This window comes from Chelonoidis abingdonii, chromosome 9 (genome assembly GCF_003597395.2).
Source record: "Chelonoidis abingdonii isolate Lonesome George chromosome 9, CheloAbing_2.0, whole genome shotgun sequence".
NCBI classification, from domain to species: Eukaryota; Metazoa; Chordata; order Testudines; family Testudinidae; genus Chelonoidis; species Chelonoidis abingdonii.
Genome location: NC_133777.1, coordinates 29731748 through 29753502, shown reverse-complemented (window position 1 = coordinate 29753502; position 21755 = coordinate 29731748). Strand labels below are relative to the sequence as shown.

Here is a 21755-nt window from a genome sequence, read left to right as displayed (position 1 = left end):
CTGAAGCCAGTTGTCAGCAATCAAGGATCTTACAAGCCGTAATTAATCACAAGAGAACTCCATGAGGTGCAGTCACTGTAACCATTTCTCAGGACAGTAAATATTTAAAATGGAACTGAAATGCTATCTGCTGAATCCCTTGTTGAGGGTTTTGGTTTCCATGATAGTGGGAGAAGGCATGTGTTAAACCTGCTGCTGGGGAAAGGTGCTTCATTCTTTATCCCATATTTGTGATGGCATCTGTGACAGCAGAGGGATTGCTGACCCCCCCCCCCCCCCCGCCCCCCTCCGCACCCAAACTCCCTCCCAGAGGGGCCCCCCCCCCGCTCCCAACCCTGGTCCAGGAAGGGATACAAAGGCTGAATCGATTTTTAAATCTGTTGCTGTAAAATTTTGTACAGCACCTAACACAATGGGGTCTTGATCCTGAATGGACCCTCTAAATGCTGCTGGAGGGCATTCTCCAGGAGGGGCTGTTGCTTTTGGAATTTGCTCCTTCCCCTGAGTCCTATGTAGCCCATGTTTACTGATCTTTAGGGAACACTGAAGGGTCTGTCTTTTCTCCCCAGGAGCAGCAGGTTTGGGAGGCTGGGTAGTGGAGGGAAATATATTGTTGGCACTTAAATTTTGTATGTGTTTAAGTGTTTCCCGCTGAAAATATATTCTTTTGACCCAGTTCCCATTAGCAGGAGTGGGTCATTGTGTACTCTATCTGTCCATCTTCTGGTATGGTGCAAAAGAAATGGGATCATCTTATTGTCTGTATCTAACATAGATTTTTAAAATTAGATACTTCCAAAGACAGGCCTACCTGCCCCCTGTCCTCCCACGTTTGGCACAGCCTCCATCTTCTCATGGGCTGAATGTCCTCACTCTCCTGCATAGCCTCTGTTTGGAACTCCTGCTTCCAGTTGGCCTTCTATAGCCAAGGCTCACTCCATTCCCACCCTGCTCTAACCTTCCTTCCCACCCCCAACTGGAACCAATAAGACACACCTACACCAAAACAAATGGCTCTGACTCTGTTCAAACCCTGCCCTTCTCTTTCCCCCATCCCCTGCTGTTTGTTTGACTCATCAGGTGTGTTATGTTTAATATACAGCTTGAAGCTCCAAGGTGCGGAACAGCCTAAAACTCATCAACTTCAGTGAGAGTTGATGCTGCTCAGTATTTCCCAAGAGGACACCATGCCTCACAGGACTGATCCCCAGGGCTAGATTCTGATCACATGTACACCAGTATAAAATAGGAGGTAGTTCTGATTTCCATCAGAATCTGAACCCCTGCTTTATATTTCAAACACAGGCAAATCTATGGCACTGTATGAACAGCCATGCATTTATTGTAGCTATTCTATTATTCAAGTTGTGACAGGATGACAAGCACTGCAGAGAGTCTGAATGAACAGATCATGGCTCAAAAACAACAGCAAATATAAATAATTCTTTAATATAAAAACTGAAATTGTTCATTGCTCTATTTCACCATGCCGGGAGGAGAAATTCATTATTTTGGTCTCACAAAACTTATTTCCAATGTGTGCATATCACAATGCCATAGAAACTCTACAGTTTTCTTCCTTGTGCCTTCTGGAAGAATAAAATCTTAGTCTGAATGGGGCCCCAATCCTGCAAGTGACAACCTATGGACTCCCAAGGAACCACACTGGAGGCAGAAGGGCAGCACACAGGTGGGGCTGTCCACCCACCCACTATCAGTTGCAGCATTGGGGCCTAAAACACATTGACAAAGTACAGACCTTAACCTTGCTTTCTAAGTCTGCCACTCAAGTATGTGTCCAGAATTCAAGGTCACTGTCACGATCATGATAGATCTTATGCTTAGTCTGTCAAAATGTCTATTAGTAATATTGGATTTACAAAGTCTACGCAAGTAATTTTAGAAGAATTATGTCTGACTGCAGGTCATATAGGAAAAGGTTCTTCGTGTGAGTAGGAACAACCTGCCAGCCAATCCCAACTTTACCTGGAGATAGAAACAGAAATAAAAACAATCACAGTTCTGCTTAGTAAAATACAAAACATACAGACTGCAGTACGCCAAATTTTGTAATAATGGATCACTAATAGGCTGTGAAAGCAAGACACACAAATATTCAGGGTAAGTATTTTTAAGAGATTTCTATTATATACTTATGCCGTATATTCAGCATCATTTTATTAATTACCCACTTCTGAAGGACCATATGTCCAGCTTGTATTCTGTAGAAGTCTAGATTTTGACACCCTCTTCCCCCCAATTTAATTGTATCTGACCCTGTCTATATTTAAATAACTATTGAGGTCAAAGCCTCAGTTTTTGGCTTCAGCTGGAATGTTGCCTGTCCAACATTAGAGCACAGATGATTATTTACTGTTATTATTAACCCTCATTATCTGTTTGGCTAGCGGTCACTAAGCTTGCAATTCATTCTGAGGCGATAATGTAGCAAATATTAGTCTCACTAGGACACAGTAAAAAGAGGCCCCCATTCCTGAAATCAGCTCTTTGGGGGCAGACTGTTGCTTCTATTCAGACCCCACAGGCTTCAGCTGGTATATTGGAACCTTAACTTCAAACAATGCCCACCATCAAAGACTGCTGTCTTCAGTGCTGTAACAAGATTAAATAACTGGGAAGAAGGCCAAACCTATCATGGCATATACTCAGCACGACTCTTACCAAGTTCAGTTTGGAAGAGATGATAGGTGTCTGGATTACGAACCGTGAAGGCAATGTAGATCTCAGGTGGGTTTCCAGTGGTTTCGGAAGTGGAAAGTTGCTGCAGGACACCGATAAGGGATAAAGTTATCTGGGGATCATACACCACATCTACATAAAAAGGAGAGAGTTTCATATTTATAAACAAACAAAAAGCAGACTAAAAATACAAAGTAAAAGGATTAAATAGAGGCTCTGTTGAGTAATTTAAGATGAGAATTTGACCTGTGTTATGGGAACATGGCCCTTTAAACAGGGAACCAGGACCAGCCCCTATGACTAGGGACCAGCTCCTCAGGGGAGCCCACATAGACCAGAGGGAATGTACCTGTGACTGATTAGTGATTTATTACACCTAGCTGGGCTGGAGACTGAGGGCAGGCCTAAACTTAAAACGTTGAATTGGTGCAGCTGCACCGCTGTAGCTCTTCAGCTGCTCCCATTAACTATGTTAACTATGCTTCTCCGGTCAGTGTAGTTAATCCACCTTCTCGAAAGGCAGTAGTATGTCGCTGGTAGAAGCTTTCCTGTTGACATAGTGTTGTCTGCAGGGGGGAGTAGGTTGGTATAACTACATTGCTCAGGAGTGTGGATTTTCCACACCCTAGAGCGACGTAGTTATACTGACCAAGGTCTGTAGTGTAGACCTGGCCTGAGAAGATAATATAAAACAAGAAGGGCTGGGTTCTCCTTGGCACTAGAGAGAGACCTGCCTGGAGCAAGGGTTCGGGCAAGGCTGAGCTTTTAGGAGTTCATGTTTGATGGCAAAGACTATTAAAGGTTTATTTTGATAAGAAGATGCCAGGAAGCAAAGGCCCTGGGCCTATCAAAGAACTAGCGTCCTTGCTTCAGGGAGAAGAATAGTACAAGTCTGCAGAAAGGCTGAGACAAACGAGTGGAAAAAAAAATCATATGAGGCTGTTTCATGTTATTCCTCATGGACTTTCTGTTGACATATGGGTGGAGTGAGGTGATAACCCTCTGAACCGATAAAAGAGCCCTGACTGGGATGGCATTTGGGTTGAAAGAACTGCTAATGTGGCTGATGGGGCCTGCAAGGGTGCGTACCTGAGGCGAAAGGGAGTGCTGGTAAGGATGAACTGTCACAATCTGTTTTAAAGATTGCTTTAATGCTGGTGGGTGAAGAGGTTCGCTCCAGATTCCAACTATCAAAGGTTTCAGAGTAGCAAAGGATTTTTAAGAAGTGTTTTTTAAACAGACCTCTCCACTTTACTGAATTGTCTTTCAGTGAAGCTGGTGCACAAATAAGTAAAAAGAAAATTAGGTCCTGATCCTGCAAACGGATCTTTATGTATAACCCTTACTACCATGCAGAGTGCTGGTGAAGGTGGAAAAAAGGTCTGAACGTGTGGAGTCCTTTACAGATCTGGCCTTGTCAGGTTGCAAGTGAATTGAAAGAAGCTCACATTGCAACACCTCATTGCAAAGGCCTGGAGTTAAATTACAGTAGGTTGACTCTGGAATAATTTCCAAGGGTGGAAACCTTGATGAAACAATGTAAAAACTGCCCCTTGAAGTATCACAAGTGTCAGTCTCACAAAATAACATTCTGATTCTGCAATTCTCTCTTGGGCTTTCCCTTATGAACCCTGATGTTCAGGAGTTGGTCATTTCAGTGTAATCCCTGTGATGTACAACTAGGGCACACAAAAACCAAGACCTATGTATGGGCTAGTGGTCAAACAGATCAGTCACTCTTGATTTAATCTAATAAAAATATGAACTGCGCTATCTAGAAATACTCGGGATAACATTTTATGATAAATGTTGAATTTCCTTGTTTTTATGAGCTCAAGTTAGTCTGTTTTCAGAGCCCTGTGTAATGGATTAGATATCTATGATCATTCATTTTATGGAATAATCATCATCTTATAACTAATGGTCTACATGGGATACATTGCATTTGTCCTCACACACTCTGAGCACCTCACCTGAACTCTTGAGCAGCTTGATTAGTTCACACTCCCAAAAATGGGCTAAAATTCTGCCTTCAGCTACATCTGTGCAGTTCTGGAGCTCGTCGGGAAGAACAGTTGGTGTGTGGCAAGGTGAGGTGTGAGTCTACATTTGCACAGAGTGTGCTGCCCTCTATCCATGTGGACTCTGCTACCACACATGAAACATTCTGTAGTTCACTGTGTTTGACTTTGAAACTGGGGTACATCAAGGCTCATTTGGGAACTTTTAGTTTATGGTAGCAGGGACACAGACAATAAGTGTACAATGTAAATTTACCCCCTGCTTGCCACACACTTGGTCTAGACAAGCCTCTAGTATAGTCAGACTTAGTAGTACATTTACTAATAAACTCCTTAACATTATCAGATGAGCAAGTGCTGTAAAAGTAAAATTTCTTTAATATGCACTATCCTGGCTGAGAATGCCAGGCAGCAGTGCTCTGGAAATGTGGCCTTTACCTCCAATTTTAAAATGGAAGAAGTGACAAAAGAGAAATGAATTGCTTTTCAAGGATGAGTAAACAACTGTTGAATATTGAGATGAAGACAGGATGGTAAAATGAGGCAGAATTACATCCCTCACATTTCAGACTTTGTAGTTGGCTGACCAGTTATCTTAACTGAATAAAGTTCAATAGTTATTATTTTTGCATTTCTATTATTATTTCAGCATTTGTGTTAGGAGATGACAGAGAGATGCGATCAGAAATGTACTGTACCTGCTGCAATGACAACATCAACTTGAAGCTCTGAAAGTTGTTCCTTTGTAACACAATGCCAATCAAGTTCTGCAACTGTTATTTTTGGTCCTTGTAAATCCATCACTTCTGTCCTCTGGTTTTGGGATTGCATTTTGGTGTGATTCCCAGTTTCAGACTCCAGAACAAAGCCATTTAAATGGATATTTTCTCTCAGTTGCTCAAGAACACAGTGATGGTAGTCACTAAATACATATGCCTTGGGATTACAGGTTTTACAGATTGCAATTCCTGTGAGGCCAATCCCACTTCCTAATTCCAAGATGGTCCTGAAGGTTAATGGATTAAAATAAATACACAATGGATCTAAACAAGATTCAGTTACGGAATCAAAACCAATAGAAGTGTATGCAACTAAGAGCAAAACTAGCTGTAAATGATTTCAGTGATTCTTGAATTAACTATCCAAATTCCAGTCTTTGCTTCAAATAAGTACCAGGAATGAAAAATAATTAGGATTCAATTATAGCAATAGCAATTAGAGAGTGAAAATATGAATAAAATTAACATCTCCTGGGGACCAGTACAGGACGGTTCCCTGTGCTATATTATGCACATATCCAGACGAGGGTGACCAGATAGCAAATGTGAAAAACTGGATGGAGGTGAGGGGTAATAGGAGCCTATATAAGAAAAATACCCTCAAATCGGGACTGTCCCTATAAAATTGGGACATCTGGTCACCCTAATCCAGACTAAAATGTTATTTTTTTTAAATTATATATTATCCTCCTAGTTATACCTCCTTCGACTGCCCTAAACAACTGTTGTCTTCCTTACAAAAAGAGTTTGGGGTAGAAGGATAAAGAAATGTCAGGATGAAGCCTAGTAACACTACAGGCTGAATATAATCTGATGGGGTGTTGGCTCCTGTTTCACTTACCAATAGAGATAGAAAATTCTTCCATCAGATAGTCCCTAAATCTTCTTAGGGCTTGTCTACATTACTGGCTGGATCGACAGGCAGCGATCAATCCAGCTGGGGTCGATTTATCGTGTCTAGTCTAGACACGATAAATCGACCGCCAAGGCAAGAGGCGCAAGCGGAGTCCACGGGGGAGTGTCAGCCATCGACTTACCACAGTGAAGACACTGTGGTAAGTAGATCTAAGTATGTCGGCTTCAGCTATGTTGTTCAGGTAGCTGAAGCTGCGTAACTTAGATCGACCCCCACCCAGTGTAGACCAGGCCTAAGAGTAAAGTTCAACTGTGACCGAGCAGTGACAGAAAGGGCAGCAGTTAGCCCAGAGGTGGGCAAACTATGGCCCGCAAGTAGTCCTGCTGCTCTGAGCGGCATGGTAAGGGGATGGGGAGCACGGGGGTTGGATAAGGGGCAGAGGGTCCCTGGGGGCAGTCAGGAGACAGGGGGTGATTGGATGGGGAGGAGGTTCTCTGGGGGGGTCGGTTAGGGGGTGGCGGTGGATGGGGTTGGGGCAGTCAGGGAGCAGGGGGGAGGAGTTGGATAGGGGGGTCGGGTCCCGGGAGGGGGTAGTCAAGGGACAAGGAGCGGGGGGGTTGGATGGGTTGGAGGTCCTGCGGGGGACAGTCGGGGCGGGAAGTGGGCGGAGGCAGATAGGAGGCCGAGGCCAGGCTGTTTGGGGAGGCACAGCCTTCTCTATCCAGCCCTCCATACAGTTTTGCAACCCTGATGTAGCCCTCAGGCCAAAAAGTTTGCCCACCTCATAGTTAGCCCATCAATGGTTCATTCCAACAACAGAGGTGAACTCCTAAAACAACAGATGAGTGTGATCTAGTGACTGAACCAGGACTCCTGGGTTCTATCCCTGCACTGCCAAGAACAACTCAGTTAACCTCTTTGTGCCTCAGCTTAACAATCAGCAAAACTGGGAAAATTATGTATTCACCCCCTCCCAAGGGTGATGTGAGATTTAACGCATTGTCTGTGAAGTACTCTGAGATCCTCAGATGAGTTGACAGAAGTATTTTATGATTTCCTTATTACGTGATGATTTAAAAGTGTTTTGGGCAAGATAAATTAATACTCCTCCCTCTCCCTTGAGGGTTATGGATATCTTAGTTGGAGTTTTTGTCTAAGATTTTAAAAATAGGCATTGTTACAGTTCTTAGTTATATTAAGGGCATATACAGTATAATGTCAAACTACAGTCATGTAACTCATTTATAATATGAAAACGTTTAAGTTAACTCTGGTCCCCAGTTTTCTAGCTGTGATTTCATGTAACTAGAGCTCCATTACCTGTTACTGAAAATGGCAGAATTCTCTATTGCCCATTCAACAAGATAAAGAGCAGCATCCCACGTAACCAGTCCTGTGGTTCCCTGTGAGATTATTGCCACCGTCTCAGAAAGTGTAACAGAGTCCCCTGTGGGCTAGAATATATACACAGGGAAAGAAAGATGCATCAGCACAGGCACTACATTTCACAATTTTAAATCAACATTAGCATCTGGGAGAAGGTAAGAAGTATTTTACACTTGGGGTTTCTGGGTTTTATTTTTAAACCAATTATGGTTCAGTTTAAATTATAAAAATGGACATATAACAATGCAGATGATATTAGCTTTTACCAGTAAGTAGCTCTTATAACAGTTGGTAGATTCTTCTTTATTTAAAATCTCTGCTAGTACATCATACAATTCATCCAGGGGTTCAGTTGCTATGGACTCATGCTGTGGGAAAGAGAAGAGAGATCAGCGAAGAACTTCAGATCTCCAGACATTATTAACAGAACACAGGCAATAAACATATAGTCAAATATCATTTATTCCTTTTTTAACCGCAACATATGCATTTAATGCTAATTTTTGTTATAATACATGATCAGCCGAGCCTGGGTCAATACTGCGAAAAACAGATTTTCAAGTTACTTTTAATAATAGGTCTAATGGAAAAAGAGCGCCAAGCAATATGTAATCCCAGCACTACCTTTTTAATGAGTTCAGATATGAAGCATCTTCTGTACTTCACGGAAGGGGGATATTTCATGCACAAGGGGTGATGAATAGTCTGAAATGATAAAACAACACCTGCAGACCAACCAGCTACCAGGTGAGGATTTTATTAGAGGCACTGAAGGAACAGAGGAGGAACAGATAGCTACCAATTTGCTTGGTTCACTTTGTACCTTGGGAATGCTGGGTGATTTCAATTTGCAGCTAAGCTATTTGATACTCAGCTGGAAAATCAAATTCTGTGCACATTCCTGCAGTGAATTCTGGTACCCCCGGCCGGTCACAGATGTGAGGAAGTCACACATCCTCAACTTTGCCCCTCAAAAATAAACAGTAAAACTGAAAGGAAAATGAGTCTGAGTGGCTCTTTCCTCTCATTTTTCTTCCATGCTCCATCCCCCTAAATAATCAATAAACAGGACAGTTCCATCCACACTTGGAGCTGGGAGCCATTCCCAGCTTGTGTACACATATTCACTCCAGCTCCACGCTTGACTCAGAAAAGAGACTCTCCCTACACGTCTACCCTTTGTTTTGAATCAAGGCAATGTTCACTGAGAAAGTGTAAGTCACATTGGTCCTCCAGCAAATGAAAAGTTGGCAAGTTAGGTCACTTCAGGTCTTCAGTTAGCCCCAACAACCATGTTATGGTGAATTAGGTCCCTTAATTTACTCTTAATAGTTACAGTTCCCTTTATACAAGGCTGAATTCTGCACTTGGCTAGGCGTGATGGACCCTGATTCCAAAGTGATGGTCTCCCTACCTGTGGGCATCTCAGTCAGGGGTTCCACATGTGGAAGGTGATCAATACATGGGACTTGAGGCCCACTGTGCTCCAGAGTTGGGAACACACTTTTGTACAGAAGATGGTGTTCACTGTGACAATATGACAAGAATTTGATACTAAAGACTGTGGAGAAGTACTTGATATTCTACAATCCTTTATGAAGCAAGTAGGGAATGAACTGCAATCACATGCGATAGACAGGAAATGGGAATAGCTTTGTTTTCCCAATATTTGTACCACATGTGAGGGTGCAGTACCCTATTTCCATATACACAAAGACACATTATCAGTCAATAGACAATATATGTCACAAACAGACCAGTTAGAAAAATTGAAGTTTGAGCTTTTTCATGGTTTTTTGTACTGAAAACTTTCCACCAGCTCTAAAAGCCCAATACTTGATATTTAAAAAAATAAGACAGAGTTGTAACTATGTTTTAATGCAACTGATCAGAGGACACAAGGCCACTGAAAGGAATTATTGCCTTTTTGTATATTCCAACTTAAATTACAAGGAGACTGTGGGAGACTAGCAATCTCACAGATTTGGGAGAGAGATGACCAGCCTTTCACTTCCAGGATGCCAGTTCAGACCCAGCCAGAGCTAGAAGACATTACAAGTGTTTATCACTCATGGGTAAGACCCTACCAAATTCACAGCCATGTAAAACACATCATGGACCATGAAATCTGGTCTCCCCCCGTGAAATCTGGTCTTTTGTGTGCTTTTACCCTATACAATACAGATTTCACGGGGGGAGACCAGTGTTTCTCAAATTGGGGGTCCTGACCCAAAAGGGAATTGCAGGGGGAGGGGGTCCCAAGGTTAGTTTAGGGGGGTTGTGGTATTGCTACCCTTCTGTGATGCTTTCAGAGCAGGGCGGCCAGAGAGCGGCGGCTGTTGGCCAGGTGCCCAGCTCTGAAGGCAGCACCCTGCCAGCAGCAGCACAGAAGTAAGGATGCCAATACCATACCATGCCATCTTTACTAGGGATGTAAAATGTTACCCGATTAACCAATAAGCATCAGTCTTACCAATAATGTATTCAATAAACAGTAAGAGGGCCGAGGCTGGGGCCACAGTTGGGGGCGAGTGCAGGGCTAGAGCCCTGGGACCCCAGGGGGGCTGACTCTCGGCTGCAGGGCCAGCAGCTGGGACCCTGGGTACTGCAGCAGCCACTCATCCCCTAGTTCCTGCAACTATGTTGTGAACTCGTTAACGATTAAATGTTTAGCTGATACAATTTTAATAGTTTAAATGGTTATTTTTTTAAATGCTATTTACATCCCTAATCCTTTCTTCTGCGCTGCTGCTGGTGGAGGTTCTGCCTTCAGAGCCTGGCTCCCAGCCAGCAGCTGCCGCTCTCCAGCTGCCCAGCTCTGCAGGCAGTGCCACCACCAGAAGCAGTACAGAAATAAGGGTAGCAGTACCGCAACCCCCCCCCTCCCCACAATAACTTTGCAACCCACCCACAACTCCTTTCTGGGTCAAGACCCCTACAATTACAACACCGTGAAATTTCAGATTTAAGTAGCTGAAATCATGAAATTTACGATTTTTAAAATCCTATGATTGTGAAATTGACCAAAATGGACCCAGAATTTAGTAGGGCCCTACTCATGGGAAAGGAGAAAATGGTCTCAGCCCAAAACCTACTGAACAGAATTCATATCACAACCCAACCCACCCCCCTAAATTGGTACTAACTGGCATTCTTACTGTAGCCTCAGATGCAGCAAAGGACTGAATGGGAATGGAGAGTGAATTAACATTCTCACCCTTAGAGATGGCCCCGCATGTCAAGGTAAAAGCACAGCAGTGGAGTATTCTGGGATGTTTATACTGCTACCCCCCTTAATGTATTGCCTCTATGAATTAATCAGGAAACTCAGTTCCTGACACTCTGCATGAACATTACAATGTCTGACCATTTCTAAAATTTCCAAGTAAATAAAAACATGCCTTTCTTGTGTTCCAGCTCCCGTGTCTATGAAGGATAGTTACATAACATGAATAAAAGGAAACCTGCTATTCTATTGGGCATACATGGAGATTAATATTAGATCTGACTTCCTTAACTGTTTTTTAAATAGAGTTTTAAAAGAGTACGATGCAATGGTTTTCATTACACTAGGTGGCATCATATCTTTAGAATAGTTCTAGTCTGCTCTGTGATATGTATTGAAATCTGATTATATTAAAATAACATGTTTTACCTTCTGTAAAATATCCAGCAGTAGCAAGGCATCTGATGAACCCTTTAATTTTTTTTCAAGTTCCTACACAAAAGGAGGGGAAAAAATGTTGAGAAATATTCCAGGATGCTATTCCATTACCACGTTTGAACAGCACAAACTGGTGAAAACTCCTTTAACAGAGTATATTAAATGCTTCATGATTAAAAAAAAAAATATCACACCCAGATGGTAGGAAATAAAGTAGTAGTATAGAGCCTTTTGTAAACCACAATATGAACATAATCTATAATGTATGTAGCTGCTACTGCGATACAAATACATAATAATTATTATTAACTGAATGAGGAAAGTACTACAAGACAAAAGTGAAGACCAGATGACTAATCAGTCAACCCTCCCTCATTAATGTACAAAGCCCCCACCCCAATGAGGTGAGAAATACTAAATCTTCCCTTCTCCAAGAGGAGAGCTGAATAGCTCCCCAGACACTGGAAATCTTGGCATTGGAGTATGAACAAAATCTGCCTGTTGCTAGATATTAAATCCCCCACATAGATTTATTGCATTCATTGTCTTGAACAGAAGTCTTGTAACCAAGAGTGCTGTTTCTATATAACCTCAGTGGTCAGTTATATTTCTTCACCCTTTTTTCATTGATCCATTTCTAGCCAAAGCTGCTCACCTTACTCAGATGACTAGTTCCACTGACGTCCATGGGACTATTTGTGAAAATAAGGCAAGTGGGGATTTGGCCCTTCATTAGTGGCTGAAATGCTGAGAAAATGGTTCACAGAGGAACGTATTCATGGTGAACTCAACAGTAGTAAAACTCACTAGATAGTGAAGTAAACAGATGTCCTGAATTGTTTCAAAACACTGCTGTCTGTAAACTGCAAATCCTCCTACAGGGAAAGTGTTCTGAGAAAAACCTTACATTATTGCAAAAGGGTCAATGTATATAGAGGCTGATGTCTGAAAAGTGACACTACAGCACATTGCAATTGAAACACAGACGTTTCAAGAGGAATGATTAGTGACACCCACTATCTGCTAAACTCAGGCATTCTTTATTCTACACTAATAAACTCGTAACAGGAGCTGCCAACGCACCATTCTGAACATACTGCAAATATTCTATCGTGAACTGATTTTCTGAAATTACCTTTGCTCTAGTACCAGATGCTATGAACTAAATGAATTAGACCATGAAGCACAGCCATTTTAGGAAAGAAAAAAATCCTCCAAATGAGCGTTATCTAAGGAATTAGCTTGTAAATTGAGGGATTTTGTTGCAGAATCACTGCAGTCAACAATCTTTAGTTTAATATTTCTTGCATACTTTCTGACAGATCAGACTAGTCAACGGTGATGAGGCCCATATCTTCTGAATTCTGCTGTGTACTAGAGAAACTTTAAATATCTGTAAATATGGGGATATTCTAGATTGTGTACCTGATAGTTAATGTTGAGACCTGAGTCAAATTTCAGATGCATATTTACTGTCAGATATATCTGGAATTATTACTATTCCCAGTAAGTGACTCTGCAAAGTTAATTGTCAGCATATTTCAGATCAAATTGTGTCCACACCATTCAAAGGTGAAGGCTACATTTATATATCATTTTCCCTAGAAATTGCCTACTACTTAACTTTCTGAGTGTTTTGTTGGTCTGGTGAATAATCATGGAAAGTGAATAAATTGTTCACTAAAATAGTGTATTAGTGCCTACAACAAACATGACTATTCTGAATCTATCTGGCTGTTGTGCTTTAGCCACTGATATCGGGAACTATTAAATGAAAAAAACTCGGGTCAACAATTTGGCTTAGATTTCATGAAAACTATAATGGGTGAGCCATGAATGACACCTGATAACGAGTCTCTGAATATTACTGAATCATCTTAAAGTTAGAAACATTTGGTTGTTTGTAATATTGACTCAATCAGTGCTGAAAAGGAGTGGTTTGCACGTTTCTGTCAGCGTTCAAACAGGTTGAAAATATACATGTGAAGAATTCCAAAATAGCTATACTAAAAGGACCAACCATTGAAATTAGGCTAAATTCACAAACATTCAGGCCGTAAGTTTAAACATGTAACTCTAAGTGATTTATTAAAACTGAGCCAATCAAAAACAGAAGTTTATTTTGCCAGTACTCTCTCACATACAAAAGAAGTTTAGAGAATGAAGAATGTTGTGTAATGCAATTTAGTAGCTGTCTGTCTAAGTAGGTACTTCTGGTGTAGATGGTTCTTTATCACAGTAGTAAAATACGCCCCTCTGGCCGAAACCTTGAGAGCTCAGGGTTACCAGATTCAGGCTGATCATTGGAGCCCATGGCAGATGGGACCCCAGTAACAAGTGAGCGTTGAGAGAATGTGGAATTGGTCAGCATTATGCTCGGCTGATGCGGCAACTCATAGTGTTGGAAGCCATCAAGGAACATCTACATAGAACACATCACCAGACATCAGCAATACCAGGAGAGATGAGCTGGAGTGCCAACGAGAAGTGAAATCAGGAAATAACTGAAATACTTCCTTGATGGATTGTATTTTCTAATGGACAACTTACCTTAAATTCTCAACTACTGAGGGACAATCTTCACTCATTGATATATTTTGCTTTCCACAATCAACTCTCTGTAAGACTTTTCATGAGGGATGTACCCAAATACTTGGATGCTAATATCTAAACTGTATTGTTAAATTTATTCATCTATATCTGGGTTATTGCTGATTATGCACTATATGTATCTTATGACTTTTAAAACAAACTTTGTATTTGTGCATAATCTAAGCACTATACCCAGATGTACAGACACTCTTTTCTTAACCTGTGTACTATATAATTTTTTAACATTAACTTTAATAAAAATTTTAAATCTGACTGTTTAGAGGCCCACAGAGAACTCCACAGGATCAAAGAGGGGACACTCTCTCTCTCTCTAAGTTTAAAAAAGTAAAATGGCGCTATTGAGTTGGCTAGTGTGTGCATGCGACTGCCCTCTATGAAATGAAATCAGAGCTGCTTCACTATAACTACAAAAGAATCCTATTCCACAATCCCAGGCCTTCCTGTGGTACAGATTCCTCAGCTGCTATGAAAGCAAAGCTGAATAGAGGAAGAATAGGCAGATTGTCCAAGCAAGCTGCAAAAACACAGTTACCATATATCCTGGTTTCACTGGTACAGCTCTAGTTTTTCTATGACATCCGGGTGTGCCAGGCACTTCTTTCAGGTTCTTTCTGTTTTTCATTGAATCAGTCTTTTTTTTCTAAATACCCATATAACATTTGCTCAAGATATACTTCTATAGTGAGCAGCGTTTGATCTGCTTTTTCCCGGCACAAACAGTCCAATGAAATGAGTGTTCAGTGTGATCAACAGTGTTTGGAGCGAAGAAAAAAGCTGTTGATGTTGATAACAGTCATGCAGTGTCTCATGATCAACTCATTCAGAACAATAAATTACTAGAAAAAGATGTAGTTATGCTTATAACACCTCTAAGGGGTAGGGCAGTGCTATCACCACTGAGACTCTCAATTACTTGACTAAGGTCACACACGCAGTCTGTGGCAGCGCAGGAAATTGAACCCAGGTCTCCCAAATTCCTGAGTAGTGTCCTAATCCCTGAACCATCCCTCCTCTCTGCTAGGACAACAGTGGGGACCAGTGACACAAGCACACCTTAAAAAAAATAAAAAAGTCTGTCTGACTATTTCCCAACTCTAAAAAACATCCCCACAGAGCACAGGAATTAGGAGCGGTGACATGCAGTAATAATAGCAACTGAATGCATCGACAGGGCTTTTGTTCAATGGTTTTCAGGAGCCCCATTATAAAAGCCATTCCAGTGCCCCTGCTCACAGAACTGTTTCTGATTCTGAAAGCAGGATGACTTTTCAAAGATGACAGGTCTCAAAATCACAGCCCACCCACTCCATCTGCAGTAAGCGAAAGTAACTTATTTTGCTGATTGAAATGATAATTTTTATATGGCTTAATTTTCTTTCCCCCACAGTAGCAACTAACCAGGTGGGAGCAGCAGGTCAGTCGGGGGCAGCCCATTTCCAGCTGCCCCTGGCAGCAGGGGCAAGAGGTGGCTTGGCAGAGCTGGGAGCTAAGGTGTTTGCCCAGCCTGCAGGCAGGGCCCTGACTATCCGTGTTCGCTGCAGCATTAGTCTTCACCTGCGAACTCAGTAAGCGGAGTCAGAGGCTGTTGCTGGGGGCACCAGGGCCAGGACTGGACAGCCCCAGACAGGGCGCTGGAACAATGGGGTGGGGGGAGGGCGCTGAGAGCTACTGAACCAACACCTAAACCCTGTGTGGGAGGGACACCACTTCCAGCCAGGGGGTGCAGCTCACCCGGCGGCTCCTGGCTGCCGCCCCCTCCTGTGGACCGGACCCAGGCAGCCTTTCGGGGCCAGCCCCGCCCCGCGGCCCCTGCCCCCGGTCTCCGCGGCGAGCGGCCTCCCCCCATCTACTCCCGGGACAGCCCGGCTCCTACTCACCGCCCAGGGGAAGGCGCGGAGCCGCCTGCCGGCCAGGAAGCCTCGCTGGAAGCGGAGCCCCAGGTGCCGGGCTTCCTCCGCCGCGGGATCCATAGCTCCCGAGCCCGGCCCAGCCGGGGCCCACGGGCCCCTCAGGCAGGCCGCGTCCCCGGCCTCGGGTGATCGCCTCTTGCCGGGCAGACACCCCCACTCTCCGCTCCCGTCCTGAGGGGGCGGGGAGCGACTCGGGCTCCGCTGCGGCCTAGGCCTCGGACCAGGTGGGGATGGCACCAGTCGCCGCCCCGCCTCTTCTCCTCTCTCCCCCCCGCGTTGCGGACGATGCGGCCAGTGTCACAGATCCCTGTGGCCTGGGTGTGTCCGCAAGGCACGGGCCGGAGCGTGGCTCTGTGTCCTCATTGCAGGGTGTGGGTGTTCCCATGTCACGCGTGATGCCTGCATCCCCGCGTGGCTCTGTGTCCTTGTGTTCCCATGTCACGTGTGACGCCTGCATCCCTGCGTGGCTCTGTGTCCTCATGTTCCCATGTCACATGTGACACCTGCATCCCTGCGTGGCTCTGTGTCCTCGTGTTCCCATGTCACCTGTGATGCCTGGCGTCTGCAACCTTGCATGGCTCTGTCCTCGTGTTTCTATGTCATGCATGACGCCTGGTGCCTGCATCCCTTCATGACTCTTTCCTCATGTTCCCATGTCACGTGTGATGCCTGGCATGTGCATCCCTGCATGGCTCTGTCCTCGTGTTTCTATGTCACGCATGATGCTTGGCGTCTGCATCCCTGTGTGGCTCTGTCCTCATGTTCCCATGTGTGACACGTGGCGCCTGCATCCCTGCGTGGCTCTGTGGCCTTGTGTTTGCATGTCACATGTGACGCCCATGCACCTGCATCCCTGCTTGGCTCTGTGTCCTCATGCTCCCATGTCATGCGTCATGGACTGGTGCCTCCATCCTTGCGTGGCTCTGTTTTCTTGTGGCATGGCATCTGTATTCCCATGTCACAGGCCATGGTCTGGCACCTGCATCCCTGCATGGCTCTGTGTCCTCGTTGCACAGCGCCCATGTTCCCATGTCACACATCGTGGCCTGCATTCCTGCACGACTTTGTCTGTTTCTGGGATCCCATGTCATGGTATCTACATCACAGGCCAGTGCTTATGTCCCCGCATCATAATATCTCCACACAGTGAGCGATATCTGGATTCCACATAACAGCATCTGTCATAGCTGAGTGTATGGGACTCCCAACATCATGATGTCCCCATTGTCTGATCTACTTCCCTGTGTGGTGGGGTCTATGTCATAAACTAGTACGTGTGTCCATATCCTCATGTTGCCCATTACATTGTCATCTCTCAACTGAGCAGCCTGTTATGAGATGACATCATCTCAAGATTCAGTTGTTCACTGTGGCATGGTCATTACATTGTTACTCCCCAAACAAATTATTATTATTAAACATTTCTATTGCACCATGTATTTACCCAGTGCTTTTCAAATGGTGATGAAGACATGCCCTATCCTGAAGTCAGGAGAGACAAACCCAAGTTAATGAGAGAGAGGGTTTGAGGTTTATTAATTACTAGAAAAATTGGAGAACATTAAATTCAGGGCTGTCTAATTATTCTGCAACACAGCAGAAGCATCTGAGAAAAAGGAACTCTGCTATGAATTTGGAGATGAACCATTATGGTACCCCATGGTAATATTCCATATCAAATTCTGAAAAGGTTGCTGAGGGTTAAATCATGGCTGCGATTCATTGGGTGGTTGCCCCTATAACTTCAGGCCCAGATCTAGCGAGGAGCTCTGCATGAGGGACCTTTGCTCCTAAGAAGAGTCCATGTGAAGCACTTTTAAGGGTAAGGCCTTAACCAAGAGACACTCAGGTACAAAATTAATGTAGTAATTAGTATCATTAATAGCGCCCTGGGTTACTAAAAATAACATGGATTACTGAAACAAGAACGTAGATTAAATAAAGAATTAAAAACATAGTTTTCAATTTTCATGCTTTCTTTTTCTTTTTTTTAGTACATTCAGCTTGGTCAATGAAAATAGGCTGATCAGTTTGATTCCGTGACATCAATTTCTGATCAGTTTTGTTTTCTTGTCTTTGTATGCTTAGTAGGATGCTGTGGTGTCTGGGTTGCAAATGCATGTTATTGCTCTAAATGTAAACTGTTCCTGTTGGAAATTCAACCACGGCTGAAACATTTATTTATATGTTTTGCAAAAATAAGTGCTCAACCATAATATAAATGACATATTTACAGAATTACGTATTGCTATATACAGTAAGAGAGCTTCAGAGTAGCAGAAGGAGAATGAAATCAAAAGGGAGAAAGAAGTGGAAAAAGATGGTATTTGAAAAATGATGAAATTGGTGAGACAGAGAAAAAGGGAGTTGTTCCAGGTGGTAAGAGACTAGAGGAGAAGGCTCTTGCATCAATAGGTGCAAGAATCTACATTGGAACAAACAGGATGAAGCTTCTCTCCATCAGTATGTTCTTTCTTTCTTTCTTGCTCACTCCATCCTTCTTGGTTCTGTCTTTTCCCTTTGGTCTTTGCTGAACCCTGATCATCTATACAATAGCCAATTCCCAAATAAGGTGGATGGTATTTTTATACTGAGCAGTGCTATCTGTATTGTATACATGCTCCAAGGCATTGCCCTGTGTCATGTATCACCTCAGAATTGCTTGTTGGGATGAATTTCCAACCCTCAGCATGCTTTTAAATAAAAGGAGACAGGAGTTTTGGGAGTTTCTCATATCCTTTGGGGGGAAAATTTCAAGTGATCCAAAAAGAATTGCATCTGTAGAATCAACCTCAGGATAACAGGATTTTTCACAGATGACATCCCATGCTCAGCTTGTCTCTGTATTGTTCAAACTACAACTTTTATCTTAGTTACTGTAAAAGAATCTGTAATTGACAGCATTTTATCCTGAGAGTCCAGTCCTGCAAACACTTAAGCATGTGCATACATTTATTCATGTGAATAGTCTTGTTGAAGTCAATTGGAATACTCCCGTGCATAAAGTTATGTATGTACTTCAATGTTTGCAGGATCAGAACCTAAGTCATTTTCACATTTTATAGGATGGAACTGTTTTGTGGTACTGAATAGTTCTATTCCTCTTTCCTTCCTTTTTTCATTCTTATACATATCAACAAAAAGCTGTCTTTCTGAGTTCTGTAATCAGTCTAATGCTCTTTTAATCATCCTAGATATGTACATTTCATGCTTATTCTGAGCTACTATTTCTCTGAAATAATTATATTTTCCATATCCTTAATAATATTAAAAATTGTGGATCTGTAGCCATAGGAAAAAGAATATTGAACTAGTAAATGAAAGCTAATGTGGCAAAAGGAGATACAGAAGAATACACTCACAGTTTGATCATTGATAAATCCTCTCCATCATTTTTGTTTTCCTTTCCATCTGAGTTATTTCAAGCAGACATGCAGGGAAAGGGTGGTCTTGTGACCAAAGAACAAGACTGTGCGTCAAGTGCCCTGATTACCTTTCCTATCTCTGACAGAGACTTACTATATGACATCAGGCAAGTCACATAATCACTCCATGCCTCTGTTTTCTCAGCTGTAAAATGAGGATTCTATTTTGTTCAGATTCTTATAACACCCTCATCACAGCAGTATCTGAATGTTTTCCAGTAGTACATTAAGCAGTATAACTAACATCTGTTCATGTGTGGACCATTCTATCTCTCACCTTCTTCCCAGGGGGAAAATAGTGTGTTTAGTGTAGTGTTTAGTTAGTGGATTTTTGAAAAGAGATTACACATTCATAGTTTTTATTAGCAAAGGCAAGGTCAAAAAAGTATGTCTTGTACTTAGAGTGGAAGGTGGATGAGGTTTGGATAATAGTACCTACACAGATGTGGGCTAACTTTTTGGCTGGAGGGCCACATCTTGGTAGGGAAATTGTATGGAGGGTTGGCTGGGGCAGGGGATTGGGGCACACGAGGGGATGAGGGCTCCGGCTGGGGATGCAGACTCTGGGGTGGGGCTGGGGATCAGGGTTTGGGGTGCAGGAGGGTACTCTGGGCTGGGATGGAGGGGTCAGAGGGCGGGAGAGGGCTCTTGGCTGGGGCAGGGAATTGGGGCGCATGAGAGGGTAAGGCTCTGGCTGGGGGTGCAGACTCTGGTGTGGGGCTGGGGATGAGGGGTTTGGGGTGAAGGAGGGTACTCTGGACTGGGATCAAATGGTTTGGAGGGCGATCAGGGCTGGGGCAGGGTGTTGGGGGGTGGGGGAGGCTCAGGGGTGCAGGATTCAGGCAGTGCTAACTTGAAGTGACTCCTGGAAACAGCAGCCTGTCCTCCCTCTGGCTCCCACACGAAGCTGGGGCCACGCTGCTACATGCACTACCCTGTCCTCAGGCACCGGCCCCACAGCTCCCATTGGCTGTGGTTCCTGGACAATGGGAGCTGCAGAGCGAGTGCTTGGGGTGGGGGCAGCATGTGGCACCCCCAGCTGCCCCTGCTTCCGGGAGCCATGTGGAGCTGCTGCACACACAGAGCGGAGCAAGGCAAGTCCCCGACTAGAGCAGGGAAAGCTCCTAACCCTGTTCCTCGGTGGGAGCTCAAGGGCCAGATTAAAAGGTCTGATGGGTTGGATGCGGCCCACAGGCCATAGTTTGCTCACCCCTGCCTTGCCTGTTAGGCTCAGTTCATTAATGTTTAGTGTTTTATTTTTAGTTTTTTATTTTTTAAATCCCTTGTTAAAACAAAAACTTCACAAAGGTCAGACAGCTGGTGTGCTGTGACTGCTGCCTGTCATGTCGACCAATATTGTCTCATTTTTAACTTGTGCTCCCCCATCTGTCTCCACCAGTTGTCTCTTCTCTGACTTGATTGTAAGCTATTTGGGGGCAGGGATCCTTTTTTATTGTATTTGTACAGCGCCTAGTACAACAAGCCCCTGTATGTGACAGGCTGCTAGGCACTACCACAGAGCAAATAATACTATGAAACCTGCATATAAGCAGCTTGGCTGTCCATCCTAAACAAGTTTAAGTATCTAGCTCAGGCCTGCAGAACATGCGGCCCGCGAAGGCTCACTGTGTGGCCCGCGGCCAGGATTCAAAAGCCTCTGAGCTGCCAGTAGTGGCGGGGAGCCCAGAGGTCTTTAAATCTCAGCCACAGCTAGGATTCATAGGGCTCTGAGCTGCCCACAGCGGCGGGGAGCTCAGGGCTCTTTAAATCTCAGCCACGGCCAGGATTCATAGGGCTCTGGGCTGCCAGCAATGGCGGGGAGCTCTGGGCTCTTTAAATCTCAGCCGCGGCCAGGATTCATAGGGCTCTGGGCTGCCAGCAGCGGCGGGGAGCTCAGAGCTCTTTAAATCTCAGCCACGGCCAGGATTCATAGGGCTCTGCGCTGCCTGCAGCTGCGGGGAGCCCAGGGCTGTTTCAATCTCAGCCGCGGCCGGGATTCATAGAGCTCTGGGCTTCCCGCAGAGATTCCCAGCTGCGGCTGGGATTAAAAGGGCTCTGGGCTCCCTGCCACTGAGGGCAGCCAGAGCCCTTTGAATCCCAACCATGGCTCCAGCTGATGGGCTGGGGCTGGGATTTCAAGGGCTCGGGCTCCCCTCAGCAGCAGGAGCTTTGGACCCTTTAAATCCCTGCCCCAGCCCCGCAAAGCTCCGGGTTCCCCCAGCCGCCGGAGCCCCAGGCCCTTTAATTTGACCCTGAGGACTCCTAGCCACCTTTTCAGCTGGGAGCCCCTGGCTGATTTAAAATCAAGTATCACCTCCCCTCCCCCAACCTTCCTTTTTGACCCACAGCTGTTTTGGTAGGGCGGTGCTGGGGAAGGAGAGTTTGTTTCTGCAGGGCCGGG

The 21755-nt window shown here is 44.2% G+C and overlaps 2 protein-coding genes across 5 annotated transcripts in view; one reads left to right on the top strand and one right to left on the bottom strand.

Moving 5' to 3' along the window:
• The window catches only part of SEC14L5 (SEC14 like lipid binding 5), a 982653-nt gene that overhangs the window by 146131 nt on the left and 814767 nt on the right, over positions 1-21755 (top strand). The gene's annotated exons all lie outside the window — the stretch shown is intronic.
• On the bottom strand, positions 1429-17366 carry EEF2KMT (eukaryotic elongation factor 2 lysine methyltransferase). Of its 3 annotated transcripts, XM_032770706.2 has the most exons (9): positions 15897-15971; positions 15253-15329; positions 11398-11460; positions 8367-8447; positions 8009-8110; positions 7677-7810; positions 5420-5727; positions 2683-2832; positions 1429-1986 (listed from the first exon to the last, which is right to left on the bottom strand). In XM_032770706.2, exons 4-9 carry the CDS (start codon positions 8424-8426, stop codon positions 1886-1888), a joined length of 855 nt encoding a protein of 284 aa, XP_032626597.1. In that variant the 5' UTR covers positions 8427-8447; positions 11398-11460; positions 15253-15329; positions 15897-15971; the 3' UTR covers positions 1429-1885. The 3 variants fall into 3 exon arrangements, with proteins under 3 accessions (XP_032626597.1, XP_032626596.1, XP_032626594.1); XM_032770705.2 differs by lacking the exon at positions 15253-15329 and having other exon boundaries at positions 2726-2832; positions 15897-17366; XM_032770703.2 differs by lacking the exon at positions 15253-15329 and having other exon boundaries at positions 15897-16513.